General features: G+C 52.5%; 2 protein-coding genes across 12 annotated transcripts in view; both read left to right on the top strand.

Moving 5' to 3' along the window:
• Window positions 1–13: 13 nt before the first annotated feature.
• Window positions 14–9,733, top strand: FAAH2 (fatty acid amide hydrolase 2; the record flags this gene model as incomplete). The annotated part of the gene is made up of 10 exons (XM_026091416.1): window positions 14–111; window positions 589–722; window positions 1,075–1,284; window positions 1,722–1,841; window positions 2,487–2,622; window positions 3,888–4,005; window positions 4,939–5,058; window positions 6,152–6,263; window positions 7,150–7,344; window positions 8,397–9,733. Coding segments are annotated over 10 exons (1,419 nt in total), but the record flags the coding sequence as incomplete, so codon positions are not given.
• Window positions 9,734–9,829: 96 nt separating this feature from the next.
• Window positions 9,830–27,714, top strand: part of LOC112978185 (interleukin-20 receptor subunit alpha-like) — a 30,171-nt gene continuing 12,286 nt past the window's right edge. For 2 of the 11 annotated variants that reach the window (XR_003257769.1, XR_003257770.1), the window contains exons 1-7: window positions 9,830–14,603; window positions 14,751–16,488; window positions 17,440–17,615; window positions 19,476–19,654; window positions 20,344–20,497; window positions 20,824–20,948; window positions 22,101–23,213. Coding sequence is in view for 9 of the 11 variants with exons in the window: in XM_026091421.1 (XP_025947206.1) it covers window positions 16,133–16,488; window positions 17,440–17,615; window positions 19,476–19,654; window positions 20,344–20,497; window positions 20,824–20,948; window positions 22,101–22,958 (1,848 nt within the window). In the remaining 2 variants the exon portion in view is untranslated. Of the gene's footprint in view, window positions 14,604–14,624; window positions 16,489–17,439; window positions 17,616–19,475; window positions 19,655–20,343; window positions 20,498–20,823; window positions 20,949–22,100; window positions 23,315–27,714 lie in introns of those variants that run through there. The other 9 variants (XM_026091421.1, XM_026091419.1, XM_026091424.1 and 6 more) reach the window with 9 other exon arrangements.

Genomic DNA, 27,714 nt, shown 5'->3' with positions numbered 1-27,714 from the left:
CACCTCGCCTCCCTTCGGCCCTCTGCAGGTGACGTGCGTTGAAGCGGTTGAAGCTTACATCGAGCGGATCAAAGAAGTCAACCCCCTTACCAATGCGGTCGTTAAGGACAGGTGAGCGGGGGGGAGCGGGGGGCCGCTGCCCCGACCACCTGCCGGTGTCCCGAGCCACCAACAGCAGCCTGTCGAAGCGTGGCAGCGAGCGGCTGTCGCGCGTGCTGGGGCCGGGAGCTGGGGAAGGCTCGTCTCTTCTCGCTGACTCCATGTTCTGTATAGCTGTGATGCGCTTGGCAAGACCTAGCTCCCTGTCAAACCGTCCGAGAGCCACACCGGGAAGTTCACGTATCAACTGTGAGCGCGTTCCTTTCCATTCTAGAGCACAGTTACACTTGTACAATCCATTGGGCATCTTTGGTGCCTCCATCTCTGTTCCCCATTATCGCTCGCCCGCGCTCGCCTCTGTGATAGATGAGAACTGCTTCTTGCCTTGTAGCTGGATCACGACCACCCTTCGGAGACTTCTGGTCCTTCCTAGCTCCGTCGAGGCTGGAGAGAAGCACCACAGCTGCCCCTTCTGCTGTTCCCTTACAGGTTCCAGGAGGCCCTGGAGGAAGCCCGGCAGGTGGACGAGCTGCTTTCAGAGGGCCCTGCTGATGAATCTCTGGAGGAGAAGTTCCCCTTCTTGGGGGTTCCCATCACCGTCAAGGAGGCCTTTTCTCTGCACGGTGGGTTTGCGCTTGCTCCTCTCCAGCTTTTTGGATCACAGCTTGCTCCCTCTTGCCCCAGCTCTTCTCAGGCTGGCAGGGAGCTGTGAGGCCTGCTTGGTGGGAAACAGCTTCCCTTTCCCCAGTCTGTGTCCCCCTTTAGCCAGGCACATTGTGTCTGTTTTCATTTTTAACACCCAGACACTCTGGGCTTGTTGCAGGATCTCAGAGGAGGAGGTAGTAGTCCTTGCAGTTTGCACAGGTACCGGAGAAGTTAGCCAGCCTTGCAGACGAGTTTGCCTGCTGCCCTGAGAGCGATCTCTGGGAAGCTGGCATTGACTCCTCTCTCTATTTGTCGATCCCGGCACCACAGGGATGCCCAATACGTCTGGCCTGGTCAGCCGCCGCAACGTCATCGCCACATCGGATGCCACGGTGGTGTCGCGACTGAAGCAGGCGGGCGCGATCCCACTGGGTGTGACCAACTGCAGCGAGCTGTGCATGTGGTATGAATCCAGCAACAGGGTCTACGGCCGCACGAACAACCCTTACGACCTGCAAAGGATTGTGGGCGGCAGCTCAGGTGAGCCTCCTTGCCTTAGCATGACCTTCCACAGGGAGCAGATGAATGCAGCAAGGAAAGCGAACAGTGTTCCCAAGTCTTCTGCCTGCTGCATTAACCTGTCACTGGAGCCCTGCAGAGCTCGCGTACTTGCTTCCTGGGCAATACAGTAGGTGATGCAGAGGTCCAGCTGCCTGGTATCTTCTGGATGTTACAGCTGGCGTTGCTTTGATCACTCTGTCTTCCTATGGATATGAATGGCAGTGCTGGTATGGCACTTATACAGGGAAAATCACTTTGGCATGAGTGGCCCAGCTGCACCCTGGACATCACTAAAGCTGAGGTGGCTCCCATCCCATCTGCATGTGAATAGAAGTGGCTGCAGCAAGATGCTCCTACGTTGTTGGATGTTCTGCGCTACAAGCCTGTTGGCTTTTGCTTTCTTTTCTCCCGTGCAGGTGGGGAGGGCTGTGTCCTGGCAGCTGCCTGCTCGGTGATAGGTGTGGGCTCCGATATTGGTGGCAGCATCCGGATGCCTGCCTTCTTCAATGGAGTCTTTGGCCATAAACCCACTACAGGTAAAGTAGGCGTGGGGGTGGGGGGACTGTGCATCTTCTCCTCTCAGCAGAAGGTTCTTGAGATGAAACATGGGGAGAGCTGTGCAAGGAACATGTTCAGGACACTCCTTAGTTTGCATCACATAATTTTTGACGCAGTGGGAGTGCTGTAACTGAACAGGCAAATTCCTGTATGGGACAAGTCCACTGCATGAGCACAGCCTGGCCTGAGCAATGGGAAGTTATTTTATGGCAGAATGTCAAATGCATGGGAGGCGGGAGGTGTGTTGCACTTGGTATTGCATTCTCAGTGTGGGATGTTTTCCCAAGGTCAGTATCTGTTGCTTGGGTGTTTTCCTGGCAATAGGCAACTATCTGAGGGTTGACATAAGACACCCTTCCAAGCCCGGTCGGGGGTGGTTATCAGACTCTGATGACTGTGCGCAGTGAAAGAGGCAGGGTTCTTGTCTGTGCCAACTGGGTGCTTCTACTTCTTTTCGCTTATGCATGTTACCATGTGGTACCGTTGCATGCAGTTCCCTGAGCGACAGCTTCCCTCTGCACTGGAAGGCCGTGTCCTTGCAAGGCTTGCCCTGGCTTGAGATGGTATTTGCGGAGATGCAGCTCACCTCGTGATGGCTAACCCGTGTGCCTCTGTGCTTGCAGGGGTGGTGCCCAACGACGGCCAGTTCCCAAATGCTCGGGGGGTGCGGACCAACTTCCTGTGCACGGGGCCCATGTGCCGTTATGCAGAGGACTTGGAGCCTATGTTGAGGGTCATGGCTGGGCCTGGAGTCAGAAAGTAGGTTGCTCTTATGCTTTCATTGGTCTCAGCTACATTCTGGCCATTGCAGCAGGTCATTTTTATTCATTCCCTTTTGGACATGATAGCTTGTCTAAAAAGTCAGGTCTGTGCAGCCCAAGTTGCTTGTTACTGATTTATTTTGTCTGCTTCAGGCCTCAGTGGGACCCTTGCAGGCAGGGCGTGCAGCTTTCCTTCCCACCACCGATATACCCAGTGTTTAAGCAGCTCACAGGAGCAGGCTGTCTTGATCAGCCATGCCTGCCTTGCAAGTGAGACTTGAGGAAAGGAGCACAGCCCAGCCTGTCCCTCGGTTGAGTGTCAGCGCGTCCCTTCCCTCTTGAGGCTGGCCTTTCTTTTGGATTTTATGCGTGCTCTTTCCTGTTGCTGAACAATTAGTTTTTCATCCTCCACCATGACCTACGGCTGTTTGGTCTCTTGGTAGCTTCGTGCACTTGAGAAGTCCTTTATGCTGAGAGAGCAGTAAAACTCCTGGTTTGATGCCCCTCTCCCTTATCACAGGACCCATATTGAAAAATATGCCTTTCCTCTGCCCCTGTGAAGTCCAGGGAAGCATTACTAGTTGGATGACATGAGGGCCACTCTCCTTGTCTGACCAGTCATTGCTCCCTGCCTGCTGGTCCCCCTACCTTGCTTTAGACAGCATCAGCCCCTGCAGAGCCCAGCGCAGCTCTCACCTTGGCACGTGTGGGCTTGCTGTTCACTGACAGGCTGGCTAGGAGATGAAGAGGAGCGGGATAGCCTGCCAGTGCTGCAGCGTAGACCTTGTACCGCAGTGTGACTTGCGCACGTGTCGGTAAGGAGCAAAGCAGAGATGGGGCAGACTAGGCAGATCCTGCTCCTTGCTGTGGTCTCTCTGCTGGCTCGTTGCACTGCACGTGGCTGCTTTCTCTGTTGTTACTTTCACTTCTCCCGCAGCTCCCGTGGCATGGCGCTGAGCCGCATTCCTAACCCTGGCCGTGGCCAAGGTCTGTAATTACCAGGTGCATATTGAGAGACCTGGATTTTTCTGACAGTTATGACAATAGCAATAAATAGGCAGAACTACTGGGGCCTAGGGCTGATCGGGCAAGCAGGTGGATGGGTTGTGGACTGCACTGAGATTTCCGTGTGTCTTCAGAGACTCCCCTTTCTACTGTGATTGTCCTCGGGACACGTATCTCTCATTAACAAGAGTGTGAGCAGCTCTGGCAGCCAGGGAGGAGCAAGAAACAGATTTGTAAGCGGTGTTGTTGCTTTCACAGGCTGAAACTGGATGAAAAGGTGTCACTGGAGAAAATAAAATTTCACTGCATGGATCATGATGGCGGGTCCGTTTTTGTGTCACCTGTGGACAAGGAGATCTTGCAGGTGCAAAAGAAGGTAGGAGGGAACTGGAACAGGTTATTTAGACAGTTGGCTGTCACTGGGATGAGCATGGAAATAAAACCTGGGGAGAACAGTTCGAGGAGTCACTTGGGGATGAAGTGACCTGCTCCATGTGTGCCAGGGGCTGGCTCCTGTACATGATGATGGGCTGGAGGGCTGCTGGCTCTGGCACTGTCTAGGCAGCCTTGAGTCCCATTTATGTCCTAGCAGTGGAAAAATGTGGAAAGATCTTTTTCTTGTTTCTGCGTAACAGCAGAAATGAGGTGAAAATCTTGTGAGCAGTTGCAAATGCCCTTGCTGGCAGTAGTTATGTGCTGGTCATGTGTTAGAGGGGCATCCAAAGTTTTTGGTCCAATTTCCATTGCAATAGCTGTGTTTTCGCTTTCTTAACTTCTCTTCTTCATATTATGGTGACCTTCCGAGGATGCATTGTATGGCGAAGGGAGTGCTGTGTGTTAGCACTCCCCCCAAGACTGCTGTCTGAGTTTTAGTCATGCAAAGGAAGAGATCTATTGGGCTTGAGCCCTGACTGCAGGTACTGCATTTGGTAGCATTTGGTAGCACAGTGGTTGCACACTAGAGTGTTTCGCTGTGCTGGCATATGAGCGACACTTTTAAGAGACTTATAAAATCTTCTGTGCTGTTCTTGATGCTGTTCTGGAGCATCCAAATTCCGCTTAGCTGGGGATTGCATGGTGAATTTCTGGGGACCTCGAAGATCACAGCTCATCGTTATCAAATGGAAGAAGTTTCAGCTGCTAAATGTAGCAGAGAGCTGGCAGGATGTGCAATATCTGCTGCGTAGTAGCAAAGGAAGCCTAGTCTGCAGACTCTGGCCTGCAGGCCTTTCCTGTCTCTGGTTTGCATGTGCTCACTGCAAAACGTCACGTCCTCTTAGAAGTAAACCCTTTCCCCTCTTTTCATTAGGTGGTGGAACACCTCGAAGGTGAGCTGGGGATCCAAGTTCAGCGTGTGGCAATCCACAAAATGAAGTATTCTTTCCAGATCTGGTCAGCCATGATGTCTTCCAAGGACAGCGATGGGCAGGTGTGTAAGAGAGCTGGGCCAAGTTGCAAACTCTGTTGTAGCAGAGAAGAGTCAGCTCTTTTGGGGCCAGACATGGAGAGCTGTAGACTTTCCACACCTGCCTGAAGGCCTTCTGTGCTCCTTTTGTCCCCGCTCTCCTTCTTTCATCTATTTCCAAAGCTACACATTCTCCTCTCCCTTGGTAAGTGTCTCCTGGCAGAGGAGTGAGACATTTTAGGGAGGGACAGAGCATTTTAGCATGTTGGCCTTTTCTGCTCAAGTTAATATTAAGTCAGCCAAGCAGGCAGCTTTCTGCCTAGTTCTCTTACCTTTGTGCTGTGTGCCTCAGGCCAGGGCCATGTTGCAGGCTGGGATTAATATGTATTAGGAGCCCAGGACAAACAGTGGATTAGCAGCATTTTACCAGCAGGCTTGTGGAGCAGACAGCATTTTTTTTTTTTTTTTAACCCTCCATGTGCTTTGATTCAGTGAGGTCAGTTGTTGTGTTCCAGCTGCTTCCCCTCAATTTTTAGTTCCCATGCCATGCTCTGTGCACATATGGAAGTATTTCATAGCAAAAATAAACTCCTGGGTGTATACCTAGTGTGTTTTTGCCATGCAGACAGCAGTGATAAACAAACCAACCCTGCTTTCTAAGGAACTGTATCACAGGAGGGCATGTCTGGTCCCTTCTGTCTCCTTTTTCCTGACTCTGGAGTCATGTAACAATGGTAAATACCCTCAGGAAACATTATCCAGGGCATTTCTCATAGCGTCATCTTAGATAAGGAATTTTGAAAGGTGCCCATGAGGGGGACTCTCTTTTCCCAGAGATGGGTCCCTTTCTTGATATGTCTGGCAGGAGGAGATTCTCCTGCTGCTTCTTTAGGTTAGTGCAAGTGCTGTATAAAGCTTGTGATGGACATCTCCTTCCATCTGAAAATGGGAATAGTTTGCTCTTCACCCACTTTGTGGGGAAATTTGTTCTCTCATCAGAACATATCAGGGTAATTGAGCAGCCATAGACTTACCTGTGGTTTGTCAGTCCTCTCTTCAACATTGCGTGCTAACCACAGCAAGCTGTTGCTGAATGAGGGGATGTGTGTGATTGCAGGAGGCACAGCTATTCACAGACCTGCTTGGGGATCATGGGAAGCCAGTGTGGCCACTGTGGGAGTTGATGAAGTGGCTTGTGGGGATGTCTTCCCATACTTTCCCAGCCATTGGTAAGTCTGTGAGGAGCCAAGTGGCATGCAGTGGTGGTAGGGCTGGGTGAGTTGTTAAATGGGGGCTCTGTTCTCCAATTTGTTGCAGAGAGAACAGAAAAAATAGTGTCCCTCCGTTGCCTCATGAGGGGGCTCCAGGGTTTGTACTGGGAAGCTTCAGACTGTTTTTTAGTAATGATACTTGATGTCTTTAAGTCCTAGGAAAGTGCATGCTCTAGGGAGAGAGGGAGTTGATCAGATTTTCAGTAAAGAGGAATGGGACATCTCCAGAGAAGGAAAAGTGAGGATAATAGAGCTGCAGGCAGGGTTTGCCCCTTGCTATGAGCTCTGCCAGAACTGATGGAACTTCAAGGGAGCTAGCCAGGTGTCTGTACGTGTATTGCTTCTTAGCAGCATTGGGGATTAACCCATGTTACACACAGTGGAGAACCCATATTAGTGCCCGATACGAGTGCTGCTGCTGTCTAATAAGTGCCAAGTTCCAAGTGGCCACCTCCTGCCTGGACATCTATGTTCATGAGAGCCTGTGGGAGTACAGTACCTCTGGCATTTCTGCTCAATCCAGGTGAAATGAGCCAGTGGCTGGAAAAACTCCTTGAAGTGGCAGAACCAAGCCTTAGTCAGGCAGTCTGAAAGCCTTTACCCTAGCAAAGAGGTAGCAGAAGACTTGTCATACTGCATGCAGGGGGAGATATGCTCTGGGAACAGGCAGGCCTGGAGGGAGAAGGGCTTTCTGGGTCACTCCCCTGCCTCATCCTTAACTCTTTTAAGAGATGGGGGAAGCTGTGTATGCCTTCATAATGTGCTTTCTAGCCTGGTGTAACATATGGGTCTCTTATTCATTCCACTGTAATGCTGCATTCCTGTTTGTGCTCTTGCCCTGTAGCCCTAGGGTTGACAGAGAAGCTGGTGAAACTCAACCCTGGTGGGAATGCCAAGCTGGTGAGCATGGGGAAGAGCCTTCAGGCTGAGATGGAGACCTTACTGGGACCAGATGGGGTGCTCCTGTACCCTTCTCATCCCACTGTGGCTCCCAGGCATCACTCTCCCTTGTGCATGCCCTTCAACTTTGCCTACACAGGTGAGCTGCTCTGGCTTCTGAGACAGGGGGTCTCAGATGTGCCCTTGCCTATTGTAACAGTGCGTGCTTGCACTGACTCACTCCCCTGTGAGGGAGAGAGGTGGCAGTTTGTGCAGAGGTTTGTAATGCCCAGTGCTTGTGCCAGCAGCAGCCAGGCTCTCAGGCGGCTGTGGGCCATTTTGTGGCTCTCTCGGACTGTAGGGGGAGCTCTCTGGAGCCATCGTGCCTACGAAGCTGTTGGTGGGGAGACCTGTTCAGGGGGGACTCCCAGCATATTTTAACTGGAGTATTTGTGTCACTAGTAGTGGACTTCGCATAGCAGCTAGGTGTCTCACTGCTCCAGAACATCAGGCAAGAATTATTGTCATGCTTTAAAACTGTGTGGCGTTTATGCCTGCTGTCTGCAGTGGGACAGGTTTGGTTGATGTGTCTTAGCTCTAAGGGGGCCACCCTTATAGAGAAACTTGGCCTAGCTTCCCTGGTACACCCTGTCCTGAAGGGATGTGTTAAGCTGTTACAGCTGGCACAGTGTTTTAGCAGGCATCCAAGGGTTGCCAGGTGTCCTGAGGTACTGGGATTGACAGTCTGGGGCTCTTTATGTGGCTTTCCTGGCTCTTGAGCAACTTGATCTCAGCACCACACTGCAATGCTGTCTGGTTTTGGAGTAACGTAGGGATGGCACCTACAGCAGCAATGTTCTGAAGCAGATCTTGGCATGCCATGGCAAGTGCCCTGTGAGCGTATCATCACTTGTCATTATAGTTTTCATCTGTGATGCTGGCACTGGTGGAATGGTGCTGATAGGATTGCACTTGGGAACCTCTGGCCAGCAGCTTCTCTTTGTTGTTGTATCTCTCTGCGCTGCTTGGTAGTTGCGTGATTTGACTGTACCCCCGTGGAGAGGACCTGCTTCCAGCAGCCCAGAGCTGTGTGGGATAGCAGTTACCTATCTGGTGGGAGAACTTTCTCTGAGGAGTCAGGGAGTGTCCTATCCTGTGCATAACTGATTGCTGTGCCCAGTGTCTGTTCTGATGCAACCTTCTCTCTTCCAGCTATCTTCAACGTCCTGGGCTTGCCTGTGACACAGTGCCCGCTAGGCCTGAGCAGCGAGGGCCTGCCGCTTGGCATCCAGCTGGTTGCAGCTGCCTACAACGACCACTTGACGCTGACAGTAGCCCGGTATCTGGAGAAGGCCTTTGGAGGATGGGTATTCCCTGGGAAAGCCTAGCATGGGTTCCCAGGACTCCAAGGAGGCAGAGACACAGATGGTTGTGTTCACAAAGGCTGGCTACAGGTGCTGATATCCGATATCGTCACAGCACTACTTGCTCCCTCCACACAGGGAGAAGCTGGCCAGCCCCATGTCTCCACCCTGTGAGCAGTGCAGGGATGTGGGGAAACCTCAGCGTTCCCACTGGAGCTGTCTCCTCCCCCAGCACCATCTGTGAGAGGAGAGACCTGCCCTCCCTGTGGTCCCTTAGGAGCCCCTGATGCCCTGCACTCTGAGCAGACAGCCCATGTCCTGTCTGGGGCAGGCACTGATGTTTCCCTAGGCATGGAGACCACTCTTTCTCTGTAACGCTTGCTGCTTTAAAGATGCTGGGTAAAGGCTAGAGAGAGGGGTCTGGCAGGGCTTGGGTGCTGTTGGACTGCTTGGGGACAACCTCCCAGCACCATGCTGGGACTCTCGTGGGCACATTCATTCTTTCTCCTTTGTGTCTCCCTACTCATGTGGCTGAGATCGCATGCCAGTGGCCTTTCTGCACCAGAGGCTTGCTGGTCCCTGCAGCCCCGCTGGGCTTAGAGAGGGCAAAGGGTTTTTCTCCCACACCATAACCAGGAGGAGAGGGGCTGCTGATGCTGAAAGTGTAGCTGTTGGCAGCTTTATGATCTATCTCTTTCTCACTCCAGCTCTTTTGTGGGGTGAACAGCATGCTTGGCTCTGTCCTTTGTGCTCTGTCTGGAGCGGAGCTAATGGTCAAGGGAGGAAGAGCTTTTCTGAGAGGGAGCTGGTCTTGTAAGCCTGGGCAAGGGAGGAAGAGCTTTTTTGGGAGAGAGGTGCTCTTCTAAGCCTTTGACAGCACTGGCAGAGCTCTTTAAATGCTACTCTGTGTGCTGAGATGGCTAAAGCATCTCCTGCCCATTTTTTCATCCCCTTCCACCCCAGTGGGCTGGATGTTTGTGGTCACCCAGCTTAATGGGCTTCCCCTGCTCCTGCTGCCCAACCTCCTGAGATGTCAGCAGCTCCTGACTTCTGCTGTCTGGCCTCTCTCCCCCCCTGTAAATGAATGTATGCAGAAATGCAGGCTGCTGGCCATTTCAGGGGGGCAGTGAACGTGTGCAAGATGTACATAATGAAGATGATATTAAAGAGTCTATCCGTCCAGTCTGCTGCCATCTCTGTGTCCTTGTTCTTGAAGGCCTGTGCTGCAGCCATGCTCTCCTGCGTGCTTCCCACATTGTGATCCTGCTTGTACCACTGCCCATCTGTGCTCACATAGTGAAGTGCATTGAGACTTTTCCTGCAGGCTGAGCCTAGAGTATGGGCTGCCAAATGCTGCTCTGCTGTCTTGACAGTGTGGGGACAGCAGCAAAGGCACAGGTATCTGCTCTCAGGGTCACACTCAACCACTGCCAGGCTCTTGCTTTAAAGTGACTGTATTTGAGGTGTCTGTGTTTTGTTTCTGGCACAATAGAAGGGAGTTGTCAAGCTCCTTTGGTGGTACCAAGTTTGGTCGCTGTGTTAGTAACAATGTGCCAAAGAAACCCAAATTAGGGTGCAGTTGCTTCTCAGCCCACCGCGTGCAGCAGCTGTACAGCATTATGCTTTCGGAAAGCATGGTTCCTGGTACTTCTGCTCTCCTTGTTAGGCTGCTGTGCTGCTGCCTCTGTTCTCAGCAAGGCTTGGCTTCACAAGGCATTGCTGAGCCGTGCATGTGTTTCTTTTGGTTCTGCTGAAGCAGTTGTTTCTAGGGCAGAGCAGCAATGCAACTGAGCAGATGTGACACCCCAAATGTTGTGGCTGTGCAAGGCTACCTCTGGCCAGAGGTGGGGAGCAGAGTGCTGTGGTCGCTTTGTGAGTCCCATCCAGAAGACCTCTGCAGGTCTGTACATCAAGCTTGGGATGCAGATGGTTAAGAGGATAAAACCTGTTCCTAGGAAGACATTGACTTTCTGAAGGCATCCTGGTTCACATCTATTGCTGCCATGCATGGGCTGGCACAGGGTAGTCCTGACAGATTCCCTGATGTTTGGCCGTGCTGTTGCTTTCTGTTCCCAGGGCTGTGGCCCTCTGGCCGCTGGTCATCCTTGCAGAGAGATATGTCTGCTTAGTAGTAAAACTGGAAACAGCCAACACATTCAAGTGAGGCTGTGTCTTTCACTGCTTGCAGAGGGCACTGCTGAGCCCACTAAGTGAGTGCTGAGCTTGGTGGCAGTCTGTAACAAGATGACACAGTCAACAAGGAAGCAAGAAAAAAGAAACCAGACCCAGGAAAAAGGGTATGAACCACCAAAGTAAAATCACGTGTTGTGCTGTGAGCAGGTGAGTGGGATGTCCCTTGCAGCCCTCTGAGAACAGTCAGGCTGCGCAGCTGGTGGCAAGACAGGACCGACCTCTTCGCAGGTAAGGGAGAAAGAGGAGGGCAGGCTGCGGGAGAGGGCTGTAGTGCAAGTGTAGGCATCCCTGGTGCATCCTGGTGGAGGAGACCACTCCATGCAGCGGGCTAGCGTGCTGGCCATGGGAAGCCTGGGAGCGTGGGACAAAGAGGTTGGCATTGATGCCTTGATTCCAGTGAGTCAAAGGTGTTGCTGTTAACTCAAAACTGGTTCTGCTAGGCTGGCTTAAGGTCTGTCCAGCCCCATGATGCCCTGCCCCACCATGACCCATGGCAGGTGCTTTGGAGGGAGCATAAGAGCCAGGCAGATAGCTAATTACACTTCCACCAAATACTCTCGGAGCCTCTTGTAACCTGACTCTGGATTTCTGAGCTAAAGGGCTGTCTGTGCCTGTGTTTAATAGACTGTGGTGGGCTCAGATTGCACTGCCGTGTTCGCTGTAATGTGTTCCCATCACGGCAGGGGCCAAATGAATAACTGCGTGGCTGAAAGGAGGAGGGACTCTTTATACTTTTGCACAGCATGGCAATGGGGGAAGCTGGTGAAAGAAATAATGCGGGGAGGAGTGGGGGGTTAATCACTGCAGTTTTAGCATATGGGGTAGCTACTAACCAATGTTTTTAAGGAGAAACTTCCTCTCTGGGCTTAAATGCTCCTCAGTTCTATGGGGTTTGGGGGCCCATTCCTTGATAGCAGCTGGAGGTAGTGCCGCGTGGTCACGAAGGTGTGTGCCGCTGCCACCCCCCTGGCCATCCCGGCTCTCCCTTGGGGCAAAACATCTGGGACACTACAGAAGCTGCTGTGCCTTGGTCCGTAGAGTGGCAGCTGCCCTGGAAGGCACCATAGGCTGCCAGAAGCATAGGGCAAAGGACTGGCTGCCCCAAGCTGGGGTCGCCCCGGCCTTCCTTGCCACTTTGCTCTGCAGCTGGTCATGCCGCTGGGCCTGCTGCAGCCCCCTCTGGGGTGCCTTGGTCCCAGGGAGCAGAGGCTGCATCCTGCTGGTGCCCCCAGAGCCGTTCTGGGGCACGGGGCCAGCCTCATCCCAGTCCCTCGCAGGGTCTCGGCTCTGGGGGGTCTGGCTGCGGGCGGGAGCAGAAATCCCTGCAGGACTTCAACCTCAGGCTGGGCAGCCCGAGACCTTCGGGCAGCGTAAGCTTGGCGGCGTGCCTGCTGCCCCTGCCGCAAGGTGTGTCCAAGCCTGAAGAATGTGTCGCTACGCAAGGCAGGGTGCGGCGTTCTGCTTGTCCCTCATCTGCTGGCAAAGGCAGACAGCGACCGCGTCTGCTGAAGGGCAAGGGGCCACCCCGCGGGATGGGAAGCCGCTTGCCCCTCCGAGTCATCCTCCCTCCCCTGCTCAGGCAGCGGAGCCTGGGAGGGAGTGGAGAGCCTTCATCTCACCAGGGAATTTACTTGCTGCTCCACGTCTCTGCAGGTCGCAGTAACAGCCTTGGGCTTGCAGTGTCCCTGTGGACTGGAAGGAGTGTTTTTAGGTGACTTTCAGGAGGCTCTGATAATAGCCCCGAGCATCAAGGAAGAGGAGCGAGGAAGGAGAGGCAGCACCTGTTTTGATCGGGCCAAGGCGTGCAGAGCGACCTGGGGAGGGTGTGTGTGCTCGTGGCCCAGTGGCCACATGTGACTGCCTGCTGGCCAGGCACAGTGCAGCCGGTGGCAGCGTGGCCCTTAGCACCGGCGGCAGGGCCGTGGTGTGGCCCGCGGTCAGGCTGTCTCCTGCTGCCTTCAGGCCAGCCCACCTGTGGGACACAGGCCCCCCTCTCCCAGGGGAAACTCGTGCTGCCTGCTCCGGGGCCCCTTGCAAAGCCTGCTGAAGGGGCTGGGAGGGCTTGTGCGAACTTCAGAGGTAGCGTTGAGTGGTAAAACTGCCCTCTGTGGCACTGTTAAGTCTGCACCTTGATTTGAGCTGCTCCCTGTGCCTTGGGTTTAGCAACCCAACTGTCGCCTTCAGCTGCATCTGCATGGTCCTGGTTGGGGTCATGAAGGTGCAAAAGCAGCTGCCCACCAGGCTGTCCGTCCTTCAGCAGCTCTGGCCTCTTGGAGGTCTCACCTTGGATCAGAGCTGTTGACCGTAGCTTCCAGTCACCTGTCCTGGGTCACTGGCTGCTTCTCCTTGTTTTCAGCTCTGAACAGTTGTAAGGGGCAGAAAACACCTTCTGGATGGTGATCAGGTGTGGCAGGACTGGGGTGAGGCCAGGAAGAAAGGGAGGTGGTTTGGCAGCCCCAAGTGGGTGGGTTGCTGCTGTGCTAACAGGAGAAGCTGCATTGTGTGCAGGAAAGCCGCTGCCCTGGCTGTCGACTGTAGAAAGCAAAGCCGCCCTTGCTTATGATATTGGAAAGTTTTAGCCACGCACTGGCGAAAGCATTATATATGCACTTGCAAAGCCAATTGCAGTAATAACGTTGATCTGGTAATGCTGTTGATGTGGAGTCAATATAAGACGAAAAGAGTGGGAGGCAAGTCACTGAGAATAAGCCCAATGGCGTGAGGAAATGCTCCCACCCTTCTGCCCCTGGAAATGGCCCTGGGCTCCCCTCATTTGCTGGAGGAAACATGTCTCCATGACCAAGGAAGTCAGAATTGGCAACTGCAAACGAAGCCCTTGCCCAGCTCTTCCTGGAGAACAAGGTACCTCCATGCCACCTAGAAATGTTCTTAGGAGCTGGCAAGAGAGGGGTGAAAATTAGCAAGGAGCTGGGCTCTGAAGTGAGGCAAAGATAAGGAGCTACTGCCCAGATTTTGGAGACAGGAAATGGTATATAATATGTATCATTATATACCAATATATAATGGAGATAGGTATGAGGAAACAAAATGATAATGTGCTGCAGCATTGCCCTGGTATCACCTCTCGGTTTGTGCAGTGTGTGGCTGTGACGCAGGATCCCAGGCAGGACCATAGTCCCGGAGCTCTTCTGTGGCTTGTGCAGGCAGGCCTCCTTCCTCAGGGCATGGTGCCCTGTGGGAGCACCTCAAGACAGCTGTCAAGGAGCAGATGTGTGTGGATGCACCTTTTCCTGCTCTTGGGAGGGCTGAGGGTGGTCGGGGCGGCAGTATCACTGCTGCGTCAGTGGTGAGTCATCTGCAGAAGCATGTCCATCCCTAGCGAGCGGGTGGGTAAGCAGCACTGAGTCACCTCCAGGGTGATGTGAACCTTAAGCCATGAGCTTTCTCTGCAAATACTACTCGCTCTGCGGATGTGTAAATGATACCAGGAGTGTGACTTATTGATAACTTTAGAGAGGGACCAAACATGGTGGGGAACCGGATAAATGTGGGTGTCTGCTCTCGGGCTGCTCCTTGAGAGTGAGACAGGGAGAGGGCCAGTCCACGCTTCCCCCAGGATGTGTCCCACCATGCAGAGGTGTCACGCTGTGACCAAGGGCAATACCGCACTGACGCATGTCAGCAGCAGAGAGGGGAGACTTGTTTGGAGAAACTAATCCGACAGACTCTAATGCTGCTGTTTTGAATTTGCATGACAGTGACTGAGCGTGGCACAAGGCAGCACCACTGCAGAGGTGGGGGCTTGATCGACAGCCAGCCTGGTGGACTGCTGATGTGTCAGACCAGGCCCCAGCTTCCCAGCAAGGGATCCCTTCCTCCCTTCGCCCAGGACACCTTTCAGGTGAGAGGCACCCAGCAGCAGACACCACATCCTGCAGCAAATGGCCACAGAGTTAGGCCAGCTCAGGTGTGCCGGGTGCCAGGGCAGAGCTGGGAGGCCTCGCTGCATGTGGTGTGAGGGATGGAAAGCTGCCTGCTCTCCCACCAGGTTCCCTTCCAGGCCCTGTGATGCTGAGAAGAGGCAGGGGATCCCTGCTATGGCGGGTGTGCAGATGGCTGATCCGAGCTCAGAGTGCCCCACTGAGTAACAGCGTGAGGAATCGCAGGATACTGCAGATAGCAAAGGGAGCACCGCTTGGCTGGATTTGGTACCAGCCACCACTGCAGCTGGTGCTCCCTCCCTGTCACCACAGCCCTGAGGATACCTGCCTTCGCACTGCTTCCCCTGGTCCCAGTGGGAGTACAGGGCCTCCAGCTGCTCCAGAGCAGGCACCACCATGCAAGGCTGTCTGCAACCCAGGCACACAATCTCCATGCGCAAGTCACCTACGGCACGGTGGCATGTGCATCCTTCGCTGTGGAAAGGGCATAACACCTCCTCTTGAAGCCATGGCTTGGGAAAATAAGTTTTCTCTAATCTCAGGTTTCAGTCATCTGTTGTGCTTCCAGGTGGCAAAACAGCTAAGATAATCTGCACCTCTCACCATGGGCTCCAGCATGCCAGTGTAGAGCTGGGGGCAAATGAACGTGGCCTGCTGGGAACATGAGTGCTGTGCTGAGCTTGCTTCTGTCTGTCACCAGCTGCACCCTGCTCTGGGGTAAGTCCGGTTCTGGAGCTGCCGCATGCGCCCTTTTCCTGGCCCAAGAGCAAAGTCCTGACTGCCTCACTGTGGCCTTGGTTGCAAGGTCTACAGTAGAGAAGAAAGCATGGGGATGGCTCTCAGACCTACAAAAGGTACTTGCAGAGAGGAGGGGACCAGACTTGAAAAATGCAGCTGGGCTTTTCTGCCATCTCAGAACCTCCAAGGACAGATTATCTTCCACATGCAGCTGAGAGAGGTTTGGGAAGTATACTGCTCCCCAGCCCTGAGAGACATGCCGTTGGAGGAGTTGTGTGGTAGAATCCTGTTGCTGGGGCAAAGTGGGTGTTTCATTGAAGAGATGGAGATAGTGAGCAAAGTCAGCAGGGCAGGCACACAGGCAAAATCAACGTGCACTGGGGATACTCAAAAAGGGGAGGTGGAATACTAGGAAAGCCTGTGCTGGGCTCCTCTCCCTCATGTGTGGGGGACCCAGCTGAATGCCTCATGTATTCTGTGGGTGATAGAGTCCTGGGCTAGTTGTGCTCCCTGTGCACCTCCATAACCAGCCAAATGGTGCTGGGGGGGGCAGCAAATGCCTCAGGGTGTCAGTGCTTTTTCAAGGGACTGTAAATAGGATATTCCAGGGTGTGTTGGGTCATGTGAGAGATTCCCAAAACATAGATGCTGAGAGCCATGCTTCCAGCCAGCCCTTGCTGGAGAGCACCAAGGAGTTGGTGTTCACCTGTTCAGGACTGAAGTTGCAGGGCTGTCAGGTGTGCATGGGCCCATGGCTCCTGCACAAAGCAGTGAGATCTGTGCAATGTGGCCACAAGGTGGGTTAACATGGGACAGTGGTGAAAAGCGAAGGAGGAAAGGGCCAGGCAACAGCACCCTGCTTGAACACCAGCAGGTCCCACTTAGGTGGCAGAAGGGTGAGCATGTATCTCTCTGTGGGCCATCCCGAAGCAGAGCAATGTTGCCTTCCTTTGCCTTTACACCCCTTTCCCCCGCTCCCCCAGGCATGCCATTTCCTCCACAGAATGTGACACTAGTGGCAAAAAACTTCCACACTTGCCTGATGTGGGAGCCAGACCCTCACTCGCCCAGCAGTGCCAGGTACCAGGTCGAGTGGAAGAGTAGACGGTATGTATGGAACTGGGGAGGAAGGAGGTGGAGGTGTTTTCATCCCCACTGCCTCTAAGTCCTGGCCTGCCCACTGGGGGCTTCCTATGCCTCTCTCACTGCCTAGATGTGCTCACTGGCTGATCATCTGTCATCTGATACTTATGGTTGATTCCTCTCTGAGGCCTGAGCATCCTAGCAGAGGGTTGTGTGAGGAGGAAGTTGGGGGCGTTTTGTTAGCCAGAGGACTGTTTTCCTAAAGCAAATTTCATAGAATAACAGAATAGTTGAGGCTAGAAGGGACCTCTGGATATCATCTAACTCAAGTCCTCTGCTCAAGCAGGGCCACCTAGAGCAGGTTGCTCAGGACTATGTCCAGTCAGGTTTTGAATATCCCCAAGGATGGAGACTCCACAACCTGCCTAGGCAACCTTTTCCCTTTTTTGACCACCTTCACAGTAAAAAAAAGTGTTTTTTTCCTTATGTTCAGATGGAATTTCCTGTGTTTCGGTTTGTACCCATTGCCTCTTATCCTGTCACTGGACACCACTGAGAAGAGGCTGGCCCCATTCTCTTGACACCCTCCCATCAGATATTCATACACATTGATAAGATCCCCCTGAGCCTTCTTCTCTCCAAGCTAAAGAGTCCTAGCTCTCTGAGCCTCTGCTCATATGAGAGATGCTCCAATCCCTTAATCGTCTTTGTGGCCCTTTGCTGAACTTGCTCCAATAAGTCCAGGCCTCTCTCATCCTGGGGAGCCCAGAACTGGACACAGCACTCCAGATGTGGTCTCATCAGTGCCGAATAATCACCTCCCTCAACCCAAGAGCAACACTCTTGTTTGCTAACAGTGTCCTGGGCTGCATTATCCGTGTTCTCTGACCGACTCTGCTTCATCAGATTCGCAATGCGTAGGTAGTAGTTTTTCCCCTTTTTGGCACCTTCTCACTGCATTCTTTCCATGGGCAGAACTTCTCCCTGGACCAAGGCAGATACCTGTTGGGGGAACAGCAGCAGCTCGTCCTGGACTTGTGAGCTATATTTTGAAGATATCCATGATATCTACTGGGCAAGAGTGAGAGCGGTGGATGGAGACAAACTGTCCAAGTGGGTCTCTTCTAGTGAACTGCAGCCATACAGAGACAGTAAGGACCTGGGAACTCCTCCAGCTGGATTCCTGCTCTTTTGAGGGAGCTGATGGGGTGGATGGGGCCCTTGGAGAGGTTGATACTGATGGGAAAAGTGAAGCTTGATCAGAAGAAAGGGATATGAGCATAACTGCTGGAAAAGGACTGCATTGCACTAGGGCTATGTGAGCAACAAGGGGACTAGGGAAGAGAGACAGTGGGAGGAGAACTCTGGGAGTCCCCAGAGTTTCTATGAGACTGGAAATGAAGTGGAGGGCCTTCATTTGCTCAAAGCAAGTCCAGTTAGAGCAGGTTGCTCAAAGTCTCGTCTAGTCAAGCAGAGATGATCTCCAAGGATGCAGATTCCTGCACCCCTCTGAGTCCCTGTACCAGTGTTTGACCATCTTTATGGGGGAAAAAAATATATAATCAATCAGAATTTCTCTGGCTGCAGCTTGTGCTGTTGCCTCTGTCCCTAGGCACCTCTGGGAAGGGTCTGACTCCATCCTCTTTCCACCCTGCTGTTGGGCAATTGCAGGCAGCAGTAACATCTCCCCGTGCCTTCTCTCCTCTGAGCTGAACACATCCAGTGCCCTTAGCTTCTCCTTGTACCCTCTGTGCTCCAGCCCCCAAACAGCCCAGGGGCATCCGCTGGGCTCCCTCCAGTGTGTCCATGTTCCCAAGTCTGAGGCTTGGGAACCCCAAAATAGACCCTGTGCCCAGATGTTGTGCACAACAGTGTGGAGAGCCCTTATCTTTGATCCAATAAAGGTTTCTCTTATTGTAGGGTGGGCTTCATGGTGCCCAAAGGGATGATGAAAGAGCTGTGGATCCAGGCCTAGGTTCAGATCCAGGGTCCCAGTCTGCATCACAGAGCAATTTTGGTGGTCTTAGCAGGTTAAGTGAGGGACAAGAGGGTTAGCGAGCTGTCTCACCAGCATGAGGGATCCTAGGAGAGGGATTAAATTCTGCAGTGACCCCTTCTCTCCACCCCACACAAAAGTCAGCTCAGAAGTCCAAGAACTACCAGTGCCTAGAACTGGAGATGAACGAGCAGGAAGAGAAGGGCTTTATATCTGCCCTCTTACTTTTCTTCCAAGTTTGCAGTCATCTGGGGCTTGCTCTCACCCACTTAGGCTCTGGACTGGAAGCATGTAGGCAAGAACCAGGTCTCATGTGCATGCTAGGGCAGCCATCCTTGACCCTGGCTGTCAGCACCAGCTCCCCAGGAAATGTTGAGAACAAGGTGTTGTGATAATCTGAGTCTCTGGAGAGCACATTGACATGCCCTTCCAGGCTTCCCTCTTAAAAGCATCCCCCATTTGTCCCTGTCATGGATCTGAGAGGTGCTGTGCGAGGGCATTTTTGTTCAGGCAAGTTAAAGCTGGTGCAGGATGGTTAAGGCAGGAACATCCCCTACAGCACTGTCTTTACCCTGACTGATGTGTTTGTGAGGTGATATGTATGCAGGGAAGCAAGCTGTGAGTACACGTCTCTTCTCTATCGCAGGCTGGCTAGAGCAGTCTCCTGTCCAAACAGCATAGCCTTCCCCTAACCTGTCTCATACAGGGTTGTCACATGAACTGAATGTGCAATGATTAGCAGAAGGGAGCCGGAAGCACTAGTAGGTTTAACATGGACTGTGCTGGTGTTACCAGAGGAGGCAGAAGCAGCCATAGCTATCAGAAACACCTGGTTGCTGCAGTTTCTAAAGATGGTTTCATAGCATGAGGTGCCATCAGGTTAGACTTGCCTGAAGAAACATCTTTGCACTAGCACTGGGACGATCAACAGAAAAGCATCATTTCTAGACAAATGAGATGACTGTCCCGTGTTTTGAAAGGTTTTTCCCTCCCTCCCCTCTTCTATTTTCTACAGCAGTTGTCGGTCCTCCCGAGCTGTCCTGGCTGCTCCAGGGTCACATCCTTAGCATAAAAATCATCATGCCACTCACTCCATACCAAAGTAAAAATGGCTCTTACAAGCCCATCAACAAAGTGCTGCGGAAACTGTGGTACCGGCTGAACCTTTATGAAAAGGATGTATTCATCCAGCAAGTATGTGCTGGGGAGAAAAGGGCTTCCCAACAATGTGGCAGGGGCAGGCAAGGTTTGGAGGGCACAGGATTTGCAAAAGCTTTTCTGATGCAGCAAAATGGAGCTTTTGGAAAGATGCTTTTGAGTCCTCCTCTGGATGCATTGTCTTGGCAGCATCTGGGTATCAGACTGACAATCCTCACAAAGTTGTGGGGGTCAGGCAGGTAGTTCAGCCACCCATCCTGCCACAGCAATGCCTTCTGCTGGGAGAGAGATGCCCTCACGGGCAATGGGGTGGGCCAGGCCACTGGCTTTTCTGGTGTGCAGGGCTGGGGAGCTGGAGATATGAAACTTGGTCTGGGGGGAGACCCCTTTCCTCTTCTAGACTACATGAATAAGAAAAGAACTGTAACAATACCTGTTAGGATGAAAGCATGCATTGACTATAAAAAAACAAATGTGCTTTGGAACCTGTGCCAGCCACTAAAGGGCTCCTGGGGTGAAGAAACAAATCCTGAAGATGCTGGGAAGTGGGACAGTAGGGTCTGCGCTCGATGCTGGTCCCATGATATCGAGGCTGACGGACATGCTGCTTCCCATCTCTGCCTGCATTTCCCAATGTCAAGGAGCAGAGCAGTACACAGATATCCCCTGGCCCTGGGGGAGGTATTGCCAGGCCCCCTTAGCCAAACATCCCCCTCTGCTTCCAGGTGCCCTGTGAACAGAGGGGCAAGGAAGCCTCTTGCATGTTCAGGTACTTGAAACCAAGCACCCAATACTGTGTCCGGACTGTGACGGTGGGCATGCCCAGGGAGCAGAGCAGGGAGGCTGCACAGTGCATCACAACATCAGCCACCCCTGGAGGTAAGAGCTCTCTAGCTGTCTCAGCTGCTGTACTTCCATCTCAGGGCCCTGGTTCAGGACATGGACATGTGTCAGAGGGAGAGGGACGCATGATCTCTGGCCATTCTGGTCAGGTTTGGTGACCTAGCAGGACCCTGTGAGGACCCTCCTCTTCTTCTCTCAGGGGAAGATTCTCCCTTGCCATCTGACTCTGGCTTGCCCTGCACCTCCTGCTTGGATCATCCCAGCCTGTCATGGAACCCCCAGGGAAAAGCTGGCTTAGGGCACACTGTTGGGGATGCCAAGTGGGGTCCCTCCAACTCTCAACCTGTTCTGACCCCCTGCAGACTTTCCCTGGGTCCTCCTCGCCGTACTGAGTGCCGTCTTGCTGGTGCTGTTTGTGGCCGGGCTCTGCTTCCTCAGGCTGTATGTGTTCCTGAGACCCTCAGAGACGCGCATCCCGAACTCGCTTGTGAGTGAACAACCTTCCTCCAGCTTCCTCCTCCTATGCACCATGACTGAGCCAGGATTATCCATGTTTTCAGGGAGCTCAGCACTTCCTTCCCTCCACATCTTGTACCAACTCTTGGTGCCCTAGTACCTCACCTACTCTTCGATCCATCATCACCCCAGGCCTCATATTGCATTGTAAGAGATGCTGATGGATGCATCAGGCAGCCACAGGCCACACTGAAGAAGTATGCCTTGGGCAGCATGTGGCCTGGGAGCGTGATCCATGGCACTAGGAGCCTCCTGCTTTGGAGACCATTGGCTTTGCTTGGCTGTGTTCCCAGCTGGAGTAGCTTGGAGAGGAAGAAGGGAGGAAGAGTAGAAAATAGTGGGGATGCTATCCTGGGATGGTCAGTGGCCTTGCTGAGACGTAGCCCCTTGCCTCTTTAACAGGCTGCTCTATCCTTGGATCAAATGCAGCACTGAGAGAAAGTTTGGAGGTGCATACAGGATTACAGTTCTGTTGAGCTAATACAAACGGACAACTAAATGTCCTGAGTCAGCAGAACTAGGTTGTAAATCTCCTTTCCACGAGAAAAACCCTGTGGAAACAGTCACCAGAACAGCCTTTCTCCCTGACACCCAGTTCTTCCCCGTGTTCCCATTTCCCAGTGCTGACAGTGCCAGTCCTAGGGGTGCCAGCAGCCTGGGTTGAGCAGCCTTTTGGTGCTCCAGGTGTGCAAATGGCTTGCCCAGTTGTGTGAGCTAAGAACCATTCCATGACAACATGGAGAGGAGTTGACAGGCTTTTCCACTCACCGTGGCCCAGTTCGGTCACAGGGCCCTTTGCTTTCCTGTTCTGGTTGGCTTCTCTGTGGGGATTGCTTGTGTCTCTGAGTAGATAAGAGCTCTTCAATCAGCATCTGATGCCTGGGAAGTAGTTTGAAAAGCAACAACACTAATAACTGCTGTGGCCTACCTCTGCTACTTCCTGGCATTGGAGCCTCCATGAGCTACAGAGCAGAGCCCTATGTGCCTTTCTCTTGCGGTCTGAGCTCAGGAGATGGACCGTCCTGGACCACTGCCTTCACTGGGCTTGGCAGTCTGTCACCACAGGGCTGGTGGAAGTTTCAGTAATCTCAGACTGATTGGTTTGTTGCTTGTTTCCTGGCAGGCTATTTTAAATGAAGAGCTGACTCTGAACATCAGGGTGCCCACCCTTGAACTTGAGGGGGACTCATCCACTTTGATCTCACTGGTTGTGCTTCCCTCCCATGGATCATCTGCAGCTGAGCAGAAAAAGCCCCAAGTCCAGCTGTTCTTTGGAGAAAGCTTTTCCCAGGAGATGGCTGGCTACTGTGCCAATGGATTTAGGCCAGACTGGCCCGAAAGCGAGGCCCTGTCCTTTGCCCCCAGCCAGCTGGAGCATGTCTTGGACTCTGGGGCCTCCTCACCCCTGGAGGGGCTGGAGGAGGGCAGGGAAGGGGATGATGTGTCGGCTTTGCCAGCCCAGCTGCCCAGTGGCTCATGGGCATGTCTGGAGCAGCCTGTGCTGGTGGAACTGAATGATGACAGTTACAGGGGTGACGAAGACTACCAGACATCTGAGATGTGGCTTTCCTTGCACCTCCAGCTTTATTCTAAATGCCAATGCCCACTCTTGGGAACAGGCAGCAGCATCTCTCTGACTCCACAAGGCACAAGTTTCAGCCAAGAGGACCTAAAGGAGAGCCTTGGCATGACAGAACCCTGCTGCCAGTCCTGGGTACCGCTCAGCTCTGTGAAGCTGCCAGCTGACGAGGAGGACAGAGACCAGCTCTTCCCTGCTCTCTGTCACCTGCATGGCCATGGGGCCAAGCCAGAGTTAGGTGACAGAGACACACAGCAGAGTGACTTGGACCAGGCAACACTGGGCTGGCAAGGTGTCCCTCTCCCCAGTTCCTGTGAAGTGCCCTATTCACCCCTCGACATCCTGCAGGCAACCACATCCTCCGGCTATGAGATACATCCCCTGGTCACCGATGAGCCCTAGGGTAAAGTAGGAGTGTAACAAGAGAGCAGGGCTCTCCCGGATGCACGCCTGATGCACGCCTGCCGTCAGGAGCCAGATTGCAGCATTAATGAATAGCTCCAGTGGAGCAAGAAGCGTTACCCAAAGCTGACCCAACTGTGATGGACTGCCTGCTCAGACATGTGTGTGCCTCTTTGGGCCTGGGGCTGGGCCAAGATTCCCAGGCAGACAGGCACAAGCATGCTCTGGGACCGACTTCCATAGAAAGACAGTGAGGTCAGCATCATTTGAATTTCCCTGTTGGTTTTTCGTCCTTCGTATATATACATATATATGTGTGTTTGTGTATGTATATGTGTATGTTTTTATGTATATATGTATATATACTTAAACAAATATATATTTTTATATATAAACTTTTTCCATTATATTAAAGAGGGGATTTTTTTTTTTTTTTACTTGTCTGGCATGGCTCTGGAAATACTGATTGTGCACTGGAACTGTTTTTAAATGACTAATTTATTACGGGAAAGTCTCTTCCATGCCTTATTGTTTCTGTATTACAAAATCAGTGCAGCTTTGTTTAAGTAGTATCTGGGAAAGCTGACAGGAAAACTTGGGGCTTCCCTGGGAGGAAATTTTGCCTTTGGCTGGTTTGTGTATTTCTGTTGCCGTTGCCTGGGGACAGGCTCAGACTTTAGCAACTGCAAAGTAGTTTTCTGATTTCATCTACCACAACTGGGGCAATCTCCTTTTGAGTAACCCTGCCCTGGGGTTGTCCTCTTGGATATATTGGCGAGGCTGCGCCTGCAGCTATGACAGTGAGGTGAAGCCCTGCTTCCTCAGTGTCTGGCAGCATTTTACCTTTGTGTTGTAGGGGCCAGGACCAGCGGATCTGAGCTCTGGGGGATAAATCAAAAGATTCAAGCAGGGTTTGGGAATAGGTGAGAAATCGCTGGTGTCCAGCACCCTGGCACCCATTGCGGCTGGCAGAGCTGCCAGCCCTGTGAGTGACACCCTGGGGAACTTTTTGGGTGAAAGTCTCACCTCCCTGGCCCTCAGCCATGGTGCGTGGAGCTGCACCAGGTTCCTTAAGCGCCGCAGCACTTTCTAGCCCAGGTTCCCAGTGAGTCACCTCTCTGACAGCCCTGTACGTCATCCCAGCTGTGCAACAGCCCCGTCTCTGAGGTGACTGTGCCCTCCCTCCCCACGAGTGTCAGCCTTCCTCTTCCCCTGCCACTGGGGCTGGCTGATTCATCTAGAAAGTTGTAGCACACTGGCTGTGGTTTTCTGGCAGCTGAGCGGGGACGTGGGGCAGCCCCTGCCTTGCTGCCGTGCAGGACGCCTTCTCACCTGCACCCTGGGTTGGACCCCGTGCTCCACACCATCCCCTCTGGGAGAGGGGACCGGGCAGTCTCAGGGCACGTGCAGACTTTGAGGGTGCTAGGTGTGGGGCAGACAGAACTTCTCAAAGGCAGCCAGGAAATCAGGAGTTATTGCTAATTCCCTGCATTCCTGCCTGAGAAACAGACAGATGAGTGAGAGTGGCTGGCTCTGACAGTGTTTGAGAGCTTTTTCCTCTAGCTGGAAGTTGCTATGTTAGAAACACATTGTCAGTCCCAGTGGTTATTTTTACTTTGGATCTGTCCCCTCCAGCTCAATAGCTGCTTCCTGGTTGGGAGAAGAATCGAAACCACTCGCGTGCTGTTAGCCACCTGGGCTGGGAAGGGTGGCAGCATGCTTCAGAAGAAGCTGCTAGTGTAGTTTAACATTTCTAAATTCCTCTGAAAAGGTACAGCGCTAAATGTATGCATCAGGTCACGATGGGTATGCAAGAAGCTGGAGCCAGCGTGAAGTGGTATCAGTAGAGAGATAGGCCATGCAAGTCTCTTCAGGGCCGTGGCTGAATGCCCGCTGCAGTGGACTGCGAGATGTGACTGGTTTATGTTGTGCAGCATGTTACTTTCCCCAACAGGCAGATGTTTCCTACATCTCCACATAGGTGGAGACATATTTAGCCACTTTTCAGAGGGAGAGGTTAGCTAAAATACTAATAGGAGAGGGCTGGGGCATTGCTATGTCAGGTCTAAACCAAAGCTCTTCTGGGATGTAGATGGGTCAAGGCTGGCACAGGGCAGCTGGGAAGAGGCTCCGTGACACTGCTAAAGGGTTTGCCTGTGTGTGCCCCTGCATCGCTTCTACACAGGCCTTCACTGGGGAGGAAGCCGAGGGATGGCTCCTGCTCCATGCCCTGCACGGGGCCACGAGCCCAGTGGAGCTGCCGCCATGCCTGGCCGGCCTTCCTGCTTCCCCAGCCCCACTCCGCTGGCAATGAGACCTATGACTTGGTGCTTTTTCTTATCCTTAGAGGAAAATGTCTCTGCTTTCTCACCTGTAAAACTGCAGTTTCCCAAATGAGGTACTTTGAAAGCTTGGAGCCCTTGGTATTTCTGGTTTTCTTCTGGGCTTGCAAGGGAGAAATAGCTTGGATAAATTAGCTTGGATTTTGACTAAGATGGGCAGTGGTGACCTGGACCGTGTGTGTCATGGGCTGAGCTCACTTGCAGTGAGCAAGGTAAAACCTCATAAGAGCTCTGAATCAGACCCACCTTCAGGGTAGCTCCTTGGGCCAGAGGTACCTGCCATGACTATGACCATGTCCCCTCCCCTCGTCCCCTTTTGGCTATCATTAGAACTTTATTTAGACAAGAAACAAATGATTTTTGTCTCCCCAGAAGCCTTGTGTGAACAGGCCTGGGAAGGAGGGAAGGAAAATCCCCTGGCTTGCTAAGAGAAGACTCTCTTTCTGCTCTAGAGGATCCCATGGTGGAAAGTCCCTCCAGAGCTCGTGTTCCACTGACCACAACTGTGAGGTGACATTTACCCACCTGTTTGCATGGTTGCCCCTCTGAGCTGCTGTCGTGCCCTCACTTACCCCAGCAGACCCACCATCCCCTCATTCTCACAATGTTCTCCCCAGAAATTCATATTTCTCCTCCCCACTTTTTTTTGATTCTGTTGCATAACACATGGACACCCCCAGGTTAAAGCATATCCCAGGGGCCCTGGTCACTGGCCTGGATTTTAAGATCAGTCTGTTGTTGTGTCACTCTTGTCCTTGCAGTAAATGGCTAAAAGTGCTAATTGCTGCACAAGGGGTTGCTTCCCTGGCTAGCCATTTTCTAGGACTGTCCCAACAGTGATGTTCTCAGGTCACCTTGACCTTCACATCTGGCCCTGAAGCAGGCAAGAGATGCGGTTTTCTGTGCTGGTGAGCTCAGCTTCTTTGATCACAGATGTATGAAGGTAGTAGGGGGTCTCTGTGGCTGCCACGGTCCTGGGGACGAGCAAGCCTACAAGTTGTGATGGGCGCTTTTCCAGCAGCAAATGGAAACCAAGCCCAAGTGCCATCAGCCTCTCAGTTTGGTGAGAAGCGCTCGTCTCTACCACCCCTGCGTTGCGCTGGGGAGGGGGGATCTCCGGCTGTGCTCGTCATACTGAAACCCTTCTTTGCGGCAGGGCTGTGCACTGCGCACTTCCTCTTGGGGTGAGGTGCTGAGAGTGGAAACACTTCCCCTGTGCCTGGGCCCTGCTGCCATAAACCGCTGGAGCTGTGCTCAGAAAGTCAGCTGGCCCTGAGCATGGAGGCAGAACTCGCGTGTGACCTGCTGTTGTTGCGAGACACACGTCCCAGCAGTGCTTGGGATCACCAGGAGCAGAGACTGCGCTATTGCCATGATCAGGCACAGCCTTCCCTGGGGAAGCACTCCTGGACCAGGTCAAAGAGGTGTCCTCTCCCCTGGGCACCTGATTAGCAAAATCTCTGTTAGTGATGATCCAAGGACATGTGGGATAAAAAATAGCTTGAGATGAATTTTTAAAGAAAAGGGAAAGAAAAGGTCCTGAGAGCTGCTTGAGGGGACACATGTGTTGCCAACGCGTTCTGTTTGCTTCCAACAAAGCTCATTTCTGGCTCAGTAGGAACAAGAGAGTCTCATTTTCCTTAATTTGGGGAGTGGCTGTCATGTGTTATGTTGTTTCACTTTTTTTTTTTGATAAAATGAAATTTTGGGTGCAAATATATGTCATTGTTTTGGATCACATGAAATGGCCTTTTTCATTTTCAGGTATTTAAAAAGCAAACCAAAAAGCCGGGCCAAAATCCCCCCCTTACTAAAGTTAGGCAGACTTCAGAGGAGCTGGCGGTTTGAGACAAACACAAGAGTTGAAGTGCTGCAATCTGTAGATGCCTGAGCAAAATGTTCCACCTCTACCTCCCTTCCCTCCATCCCAATGATTTTTTTTTTAACTTGAAGGTTTTGAGGCATCTGAGCTACAGTTGAGACTGCTCTGCAAAAATTCTCACAGCCAAAACCATGTGCCTGCTTTTGCTGATCTCTGTGGCCCTGTGGTCATGCCATCCTGCTGGTGAATGAACTGCAGCATCACAGCAGATGGGAACAGCAACCCTGGGAATTTGTTGAGTGCAGCTCCCATCCAGGACATTCTCTCCCTGAAGCATTCCTCAGATGCATTTCCCACTTCTGCTTTAAGACCTCCAGGAATGGAGAACCTGACCTGTTCTTTCCCCACAAGTGGTCAGAGTTTTCCCCATTAAATGTTTCCCCAGTGACTCATCACACTTTTCCTTTTTGTGGTTTCTTGTCCTATCCCCAGAGAACAGTTTATTCCCTTTCAGTACTCCTCTGCATCTTCGTTCAGTCTCTTTTCTAGACTAACCCTTTGATCTCTTTGGTCTGATCCAATAATCTATGTT

Source organism: Apteryx rowi, unplaced genomic scaffold (genome assembly GCF_003343035.1).
Source record: "Apteryx rowi isolate R43461 unplaced genomic scaffold, aptRow1 scaffold_901, whole genome shotgun sequence".
NCBI classification, from domain to species: Eukaryota; Metazoa; Chordata; class Aves; order Apterygiformes; family Apterygidae; genus Apteryx; species Apteryx rowi.
This window is presented reverse-complemented; position numbering and strand designations above follow the sequence as displayed.